The sequence below is a fragment of the Borostomias antarcticus genome, assembly GCF_949987555.1.
Source record: "Borostomias antarcticus genome assembly, chromosome: 10".
Taxonomy (NCBI): domain Eukaryota; kingdom Metazoa; phylum Chordata; class Actinopteri; order Stomiiformes; family Stomiidae; genus Borostomias; species Borostomias antarcticus.
This window is the reverse complement of record NC_140243.1, coordinates 2,590,704-2,600,042: the sequence shown is the minus strand read 5'-3', so window position 1 is coordinate 2,600,042 and position 9,339 is coordinate 2,590,704. Positions and strand designations below refer to the sequence as shown.

The 9,339-nt window shown below is 48.5% G+C and overlaps 1 protein-coding gene across 1 annotated transcript in view; it reads right to left on the bottom strand.

The window, feature by feature from the left end:
• Positions 1 to 989: 989 nt before the first annotated feature.
• The window catches only part of LOC311313764 (1-phosphatidylinositol 4,5-bisphosphate phosphodiesterase gamma-1-like), a gene marked incomplete at its 5' end in the record, with an annotated part of 15,845 nt that continues 7,495 nt past the window's right edge, over positions 990 to 9,339 (bottom strand). The window contains 12 exons of the mRNA XM_084443948.1: positions 990 to 2,367; positions 2,463 to 2,647; positions 2,740 to 2,828; positions 3,108 to 3,269; positions 3,479 to 3,593; positions 4,141 to 4,286; positions 4,632 to 4,856; positions 5,213 to 5,309; positions 5,593 to 5,759; positions 6,473 to 6,539; positions 6,737 to 6,833; positions 6,946 to 7,049. Coding sequence (XP_084300074.1) covers positions 2,307 to 2,367; positions 2,463 to 2,647; positions 2,740 to 2,828; positions 3,108 to 3,269; positions 3,479 to 3,593; positions 4,141 to 4,286; positions 4,632 to 4,856; positions 5,213 to 5,309; positions 5,593 to 5,759; positions 6,473 to 6,539; positions 6,737 to 6,833; positions 6,946 to 7,049 — 1,515 coding nt within the window. The 3' untranslated portion in view covers positions 990 to 2,306. The remainder of the gene's footprint in view (positions 2,368 to 2,462; positions 2,648 to 2,739; positions 2,829 to 3,107; positions 3,270 to 3,478; positions 3,594 to 4,140; positions 4,287 to 4,631; positions 4,857 to 5,212; positions 5,310 to 5,592; positions 5,760 to 6,472; positions 6,540 to 6,736; positions 6,834 to 6,945; positions 7,050 to 9,339) is intronic.

Genomic DNA, 9,339 nt, shown 5'->3' with positions numbered 1-9,339 from the left:
GCTATATTTTAATCTGTATATACTTTATAATATATATATTCTGTGTCTGTTGTGTCTTATGTGTCTTATTATGTGTTGTATCTGTCTTATGTGTCTTATTATGTGTTGTATCTGTCTTATGTGTCTTAATCAAGATTACTTTTATTTGTCACATGTAATGTTGTTGCCGGCTCTAAGATTATGATCAACTCTAATCTAATCTTGTATATAAACTCTAATCTAATCTTGTATATTTCTAATGTGTCTTATCATGTGTTGTATACAGTAGGCCTATGTCTTATCATGTGTTGTACAGTATATGTCTTATGTGTCTTATCATGTGTTGTATATGTCTTATGTGTCTTATCATGTGTTGTATATGTCTTATGTGTCTTATCATGTGTTGTATGTCTTATGTGTCTTATCATGTGTTGTATGTCTTATGTGTCCACTCCACAAAAGAAGTTCCTCACGGAAAAAAATAAATACTTTGAAAATAGATTTTACGTATAACCGTATTACCTAGTTATAGGACATGTAAACTACACTGCTCTCTTGCGGTTAAACAATGAAAGAATCACCAAAGAATCCTATAGGAATATGAATGTGATAAAAAGATACGAAAGAATCAGCCAAGTCGACTTGATATTTTCCATCCCATTTTTAATATTTCCAAAGCACGTTCAAAACACAAGTCGTATTCTGAGCATAGAACAGCTGTATTGAAAACACAAGTATTCTGAGCATGGACCAGCTGTATTGAAAACACAAGTATTCTGAGCATGGACCAGCTGTATTGAAAACACAAGTATTCTGAGCATGGACCAGCTGTATTGAAAACACAAGTATTCTGAGCATGGACCAGCTGGATTGAAAAGGAACCTGCAGAGGACTGCAGGGCAACATTACTGGGCTGAGTTTCCCAGAGGCACCGGAGCGCTACGTTCACCGTAAGCTATGGCGTTCATCATAGCGCTACGATGCCTCTGGGAAACTCAGCCCTGGGCAGTTAGCATAGATACAGAGAGAGATAACGGCCTGATGATCAGCATGGACTGGGCCAAGGCAGCAACCTTTGCATACAGTAGACGTCCCTCCCCAGCACACCAGCGTAGAGACTGGACACAAGAGGAACCTATGAGGGGTCTTCAACTGAGTTCCAGATATACAATCATCAGATCGGAAAGAAATACTCAGAGTTACACTATCTTGCCCAGGGTTCATTATCATATCTATATGTTCTTATTCGAACAGGATCTATATGTGATAAATAAAACAAGTTATATACAATGATGAATCAGTCAGGGAGGATGAATAGGAGAAAGAGGGCATGATTGAGATGAGAGTTGATGCAGTGTGAGAATCGTTTTCCCAACATGCCAAATCAAGAATGATCTGCTAGGTGACGACAGGTGAAGGTGTGCCTGGACACTTGACCCTTGATCATGGGCCTGGGATGTCATGTCCCTGTAATCAGGCAGGTGGAGATAGGTAGCTTTGCTAGTTCCTGTAGCCCTTGTGTTTGCTGTTCTTCTGACTAGATAAACAGGGACCTGCTTGCCACTTTAGGGAGGCTTCCACTGTCTCCCCATTCATCTAGTCTCTGAGAGTCATATATTTAGAGCCCTTTTAAGTATTGAATGACCTACATTTAGTTTGACCTCTGGCACACGAGAGGAAGACCCTCAGAAAAAGCTTGGTCTTGATGTCGAGGAATAGTCTTTATCCTGATCCCAGTTCAAATCCCATTAAAAGACATTTCACAAGTAAGCGTTCAGATTCTGTCCCTAGCCAAAAATGCATGTGCTCCAGTTGACTTATTCCAGTTGATTCATTCCAATTCTAACAAAATAATAGTTACACACTCAAGGCTATTTCATTTTAACATAAAAGGCACAAATGTCTTATTTCCTTTTGTTGGTCCCTGTGTGCCTACAGCACGTTGTTCCCTCATAGGTCACGATACCAGACCTCTCAGGTCAGTTAGTCCACTTGGTAGCTGTTTTGTGTCATATCTGATCAGAGCAACACTTGTAACCTGAGATTTCATCTCCTGTCATGTAATTCCTGTTCTTACTAAGTCCGCGATTGTTTTATAGCTTATATTTTTCAAGGCTTAATTCCATGAGATGTTTTAAAGTGTTGCTTTGCGTTACTTGTTACTTTCATGTCCCTTCAGCTCTGTATAGCTCTTTGGAATCTAATAGGAAACTGCAGGCGCTTATAGCGTGATCATTCCAGTTATTCATTCATTGTTCTGTCTGAGTTCGAGGTCCTCACTGAACAGGTCCGTCTAGCTGTGCTGGCGCCCTCTAGTGGCCAGGTCTTTAGTTGCGCTTCACCCCCACCTGCTGCCTCAACCTCTCTCTCTTCTTCTTCTCTGTCAGCCTGGAGGGACGGGACAGAAACGGTAGTATGTTATTCCTTGTGTCAGTGTGTGTGTCAGTGTGTGTGTGTGTGTGTGTGTCTGCGTGGGTGGTCACCTGCGGTTGCGAGCCTCGACCAATTCGCTAAGCTGGTCCTGGGCAGCGCGCAGTTCCTCCAGGCTCTGCTGGTAACTGTGGTCAGCTGACCCCGCCCGCTCCAGAACCGACACCTCATTGGACAGCTCGCTGGTGCGCGCACGCAGGCGCTGGATCGACGAGTACAGGTTCTCATCGTCTTCCTCCTACGGTCGACCAGAGTCCACGCGTAAGAGCACAGAGATCCAGGACGATTATGCGCAAGCATGCGTGCGTTTGTGTGTGCGCCTCAACCTACCTTGGCGTTGACGATCTCGATGTGGACCAGCAGAGAAGCCAGTTCCAGCTCTTCACTATAACTGTTCTTCAGGGGAACACTCCTATAGCCTGGAAAGAGACAACACACATGCATAAATACACACTCACCGACCCACAGACACACACAAACACACACATACACAGGAGACAAATTCACACACACACAAGACACCCCACGCAAACACACATGCATAAATACACACTCACCGACCCACAGACACACACACAAACACACACATACACAGGAGACAAATTCACACACACACAAGACACACCACGCAAACACACATTCACACACAAACACACACACGCGGTGGGGCGGACCGGGCCACTTTGCCCAACACACACCTGTTCTTAAGGAGCGGACGGGGAACGTTGCCTGAGCCAGGAAGTTTGGGTCGCTGAACATGTCCTCCTCGTACACCAGGAAACGCAGGAAGGAGAAGGCGGGGTTATGAATATCAAACACAAACTGCCTCTGGACCCACACCGGGTTCAGCCCATTATCAGCTAGAGAGAGAGAGAGAGAGAGAGAGAGAGAGAGAGAGAGAGACATAGAGACAGGGGGGGGTGGACGGGAGGGGGGGGGGGGGGTAGACATGATCAGTCACTGATTTAATAGCAGTCCCAGAATATGTGACTGAGGTCGGAGTGCATCCACTCCACCTGGTCACTCACAAGCAGAATGAGAAGAGTCAGGGCAGAGCGGACTTCCTTACCGACCACGTCAGTCTTGCTCTTGCAGGAGTCGTAGTCAGCGCCACAGACCTCCACCTCCACGAAGGGACAGACGATGCTGCGTCCGTTCTTAGGGAGGTGACGGGCCCCCAGCACCTGCGACGGTCACATGCACAGTCGGTCACACGCACAGATGGACAGACACACCAACGGACAGACACACAGTCGGTCAGACACACAGTCGGTCACACGCACAGACACACAGTCGGTCAGACACACAGTCGGTCAGACACACAGTCGGTCAGACACACAGTCGGCCAGACACACAGACGGTCAGACACACAGACGGTCAGACACACAGACGGCCAGACACACAGACGGCCAGACACACATTCGGTCAGACACACAGAAGGACAGACACACAGACGGTCAGACACACAGACGGACAGACACACAGTCGGTCAGACACACAGACGGTCAGACACACAGTCGGTCAGACACACAGACGGTCAGACACACAGACGGCCAGACACACAGACGGCCAGACACACAGACGGCCAGACACACAGACGGCCAGAGCGCGTGAATGTGTCTTGTAAGTGTGTGTTCTTCTAGAGGTGATCGTGTGAGTTGCAGAGAAATCAAGGAAATGACAACAAACCAACAAAAACATGCGTCAGGAAAACGTGATTGGCTTCCGGACCTGTAGCTGGATGGTGATTGGCTCCAGGCGGAGTGTGTCCTTGTCGAAGGGGTCAAACGTGTCGTCCCTCATGACGTCAGGCTGCGGTACGAAGCCACACCCCCCGGCCAGCATGAACAGAGCCTGGTTCAGCTGCATGGGCTTGTCTGCATGAACCCCCACACACACACACACACATACACACACACATACACACACACACACACAGACACACGCACATACATACATACACACATACATACACACACACATACACACACACACAGACACACACACACGCACATACATACACACACACATACACTCACACACACACACACACACACGCACATACATACACACACACACATACACACACACAGACACACACACACACAGATACACGCATTAAATAAAAAGCGAGGACACACAAGGACACACAAACACGCAACACACACACAAACACACACACACACACACACACACACACACACAGAAGAGCGCTGTCCCACCGGGGGTCTGGAAGTTGAGTGCTACGAGCTGGGAGCCACAGAGCCACATGGGCAGAGGGTCGTAGTTGGAGGAGTCGAGGCGCTGGCCTCGGGGGTAGACCCTGGACAGCTGGCGACGGTTGTACTGCAGGAAGCGCTTCCCTCGGGCGCGCGTGGCAAACTTCTCCGCCTTGGTCTCCGGGAAGGACGACATGTCCCGGTAAAACGCTCGCTCCGTACCGATCTCTGCAGCACAGATACACACACACGCACACACACACACACGCACAACGCACATTTGAATACTTTATTTGATTCCACAAATTACATTACAAACTGCAGGGAATCAAACATAATCCATACACACGCGCACACACACACGCGCACACACACACACACACACACACCACGCACATTTTAATACTTTATTTGATTCCACAAGTTACATTACAATCTGCAGGGAATTAAATATAATCCACACACACGCCCACACACACGCACACACACACGTACAGTACTGTACATCACTGGCATGGGAAGTAACACTTGAATGGGTTTCAGCCGGGAGGTGTAGTACAGTATGTAGTACAGTAGCGCCTTACTCTCCTCGTTGAAGGGAACGGGTCGACAGTAGACCACCAGCTCCGACAGCTCCAAGGCGATCTTCTTCCTCCTCTCCATCTGCTTCTCCTCCTGCATCTGTTACCATGAAGACCAGCCAGCATCAGGACCAACGCAGCACATACGGTGGAGATTATTTGGGCCGAAAGGGGTTTTGATTTTTGCTCTTTCCTGCATTGCGACATTAACCAGTTCCAGATGTGAATGCCTAGTTTGCTGTGTAAGCATGTGTGCATTACTGTGTGTGTGTGTGTGTGTGTGTGTGTGTGTGTGTGCACATTTGACATTTGTATGTGTGTGTGGCTGTGTGTTTGTGTGTATTTATGTGAGTGGGCGGGCGTTCCCACGGCGCTGTCCTGACCCGTGCGTCGGCGTTCTGGGTGGCCTCCCGGATCTTGCTGACCCAGCCGGTGAGGTCATCCACCGTGTCGGCGGAGACGTCCAACGTCTGGACCGGGTGGGAGGACATCAGCTGGGAGTGGACAGTAAACACGTACGGTCTGGAGCTCTTCCCATCCTTCTGCACCGCTGGAGACACACACACACACACACACACACACACACACACACACACACACACACACACACACACACACATGAGGTTCGAGAGAAGAACATGGGTTAAGGTGAACATCCTGCGAACATGCGAAGTTATATCGAATTAAAAATGCCTTATGGAAACTCGATTAAAAAAAAAATCGATTAAAAATCATGAAAATCGACAAAAAGTTTGTACTGTCGATCTCATCGGATTTTCTCTTGTTCGATAAAAGTCTTTTGTGATAAACGCTTTATCCGATTTAAAGCTCTAGATGGAAACGCACGTTCACCGGCATTATTCGCATTCATATTTTTAGCGATCCTCACACAATTCGATTGATTGATTGATTTTTATTTATTTTTAAGACAGGGACAAGGTACAGTAGACATTTACCCTATAGAATAGGGAGAGATGCACTGTACAAGGTTATAGCTAGACAGCTAATTCTTAGCTGTCTAGCTAAGAATAGCTGTTTATTTGCCCAGTCCCTGGGCAAATAAATATACAGTCTTAAAATAGTGGGGCAAATAGTACACAGTAGGAGAGTTACATACATAGAAGGAATACAAAAAAGTTATATAGCAGAGATTTCACTCATCCCTATACCCACATCCCAACCTCCCCAGACCCTTAAAAAACAAACCCTAAGATTGACAAGTGGATGGAAACATGGCCACTGTCACATGACCAGCAGACTCACCTACGTGGCAGGTAGGCACATCAATAAACCCCTTCAGGAACGTGCCCAACGGACTGTTCTCTGTGGACTGAACCAAGAAACGCAGAGTTTACTTGTGTGATAATGGTGTGTGTGTGTGTTGTATACATATGTGTATGTGTGCATGTATACTCTATAACGTATGTGTGAATGTTTCTGTGTGTTTATACCGTATATACATATGTGTGTGTGTGTGTGTGTGGTTGGGGTGGGGGGGGGGGGGGGGGTTAAGCTTACACCCCCTACCGCTTCGTCTGTCTCCCGGTTCGGGGAGCTGGGTTCTTCTTCCACATAGTTAGCCGGGAACCACAGCTGCTTCTTGCCACCGTAGTCACCTCGCCACCTAGGGGCCGGGAGGAGGAAGCGCACCTCTATATTACATAAAAGACTTCTCTGAGTGAGCAAGACTTATAATCTCATTACAGTTTAGCGGAGCCCCCTAACCCCCTACTCACCAGCCCCCCTCCTGCTTGTCCACGTTGAGGATGAGGGCCTGTTTGGGGAAGCAGAGCTCATCCTCTCTCTGGGCGCGGTAGTCGTACAGGGCCTTGACCGTGCACTGTTAACGCAACCACAACACAACCACAACACAACCACAACACAACCGCTATAGATCCAGACTCTGATTCAGAGCACAACATCACCACTAGAACCAGACAGTAACACCACCCACCTGACCACTAAAGAACCAGGCAGTAACACACCCACCTGACCACTAGAACCAGACAGTAACACCACCCACCTGACCACTAAAGAACCAGACAGTAACACCACCCACCTGACCACTAGAACCAGACAGTAACACCACCCACCTGACCACTAAAGAACCAGGCAGTAACACACCCACCTGACCTCTAGAACCAGGCAGTAACACCACCCACCTGACCACTAAAGAACCAGGCAGTAACACACCCACCTGACCACTAGAACCAGGCAGTAACACCACCCACCTGACCACTAAAGAACCAGACAGTAACACCACCCACCTGACCACTAGAACCAGACAGTAACACCACCCACCTGACCACTAAAGAACCAGACAGTAACACCACCCACCTGACCACTAAAGAACCAGACAGTAACACCACCCACCTGACCACTAAAGAACCAGGCAGTAACACCACCCACCTGACCACTAGAACCAGACAGTAACACCACCCACCTGACCACTAAAGAACCAGACAGTAACACCACCCACCTGACCACTAGAACCAGACAGTAACACCACCCACCTGACCACTAAAGAACCAAACAGTAACACCACCCACCTGACCACTAAAGAACCAGACAGTAACACCACCCACCTGACCACTAAAGAACCAGACAGTAACACCACCCACCTGACCACTAGAACCAGACAGTAACACCACCCACCTGACCACTAGAACCAGACAGTAACACCACCCACCTGACCACTAAAGAACCAGACAGTAACACCACCCACCTGACCACTCAAGAACCAGGCAGTAACACCACCCACCTGACCACTAAAGAACCAGACAGTAACACCACCCACCTGACCACTAAAGAACCAGGCAGTAACACCACCCACCTGACCACTAAAGAACCAGGCAGTAACACCACCCACCTGACCACTAGAACCAGACAGTAACACCACCCACATGACCACTAAAGAACCAGGCAGTAACACCACCCACCTGACCACTAGAACCAGGCAGTAACACCACCCACCTGAACACTAGAACCAGACAGTAACACCACCCACCTGACCATTAGAACCAGACAGTAACACCACCCACCTGACCACTAGAACCAGACAGTAACACCACCCACATGACCACTAGAACCAGACAGTAACACCACCCACCTGACCACTAGAACCAGACAGTAACACCACCCACCTGACCACTAAAGAACCAGACAGTAACACCACCCACCTGAACACTAAAGAACCAGACAGTAACACCACCCACCTGACCACTAGAACCAGACAGTAACACCACCCACCTGACCACTAGAACCAGACAGTAACACCACCCACCTGACCACTAAAGAACCAGACAGTAACACCACCCACCTGACCACTAAAGAACCAGACAGTAACACCACCCACCTGACCACTAGAACCAGACAGTAACACCACCCACCTGACCACTAAAGAACCAGACAGTAACACCACCCACCTGACCACTAAAGAACCAGACAGTAACACCACCCACCTGACCACTAGAACCAGACAGTAACACCACCCACCTGACCACTAAAGAACCAGGCAGTAACACCACCCACCTGACCACTAAAGAACCAGACAGTAACACCACCCACCTGACCACTAAAGAACCAGACAGTAACACCACCCACCTGACCACTAGAACCAGACAGTAACACCACCCACCTGACCACTAAAGAACCAGACAGTAACACCACCCACCTGACCATTAGAACCAGACAGTAACACCACCCACCTGACCACTAAAGAACCAGACAGTAACACCACCCACCTGACCACTAGAACCAGGCAGTAACACACCCACCTGACCACTAGAACCAGGCAGTAACACACCCACCTGACCATTAGAACCAGACAGTAACACCACCCACCTGACCACTAGAACCAGACAGTAACACCACCCACCTGACCACTAGAACCAGACAGTAACACCACCCACCTGACCACTAGAACCAGGCAGTAACACCACCCACCTGACCACTAAAGAACCAGGCAGTAACACACCCACCTGACCACTAAAGAACCAGACTGTAACACACCCACCTGACCACTAGAACCAGGCAGTAACACACCCACCTGACCATTAGAACCAGACAGTAACACCACCCACCTGACCACTAAAGAACCAGACAGTAACACCACCCACCTGACCACTAGA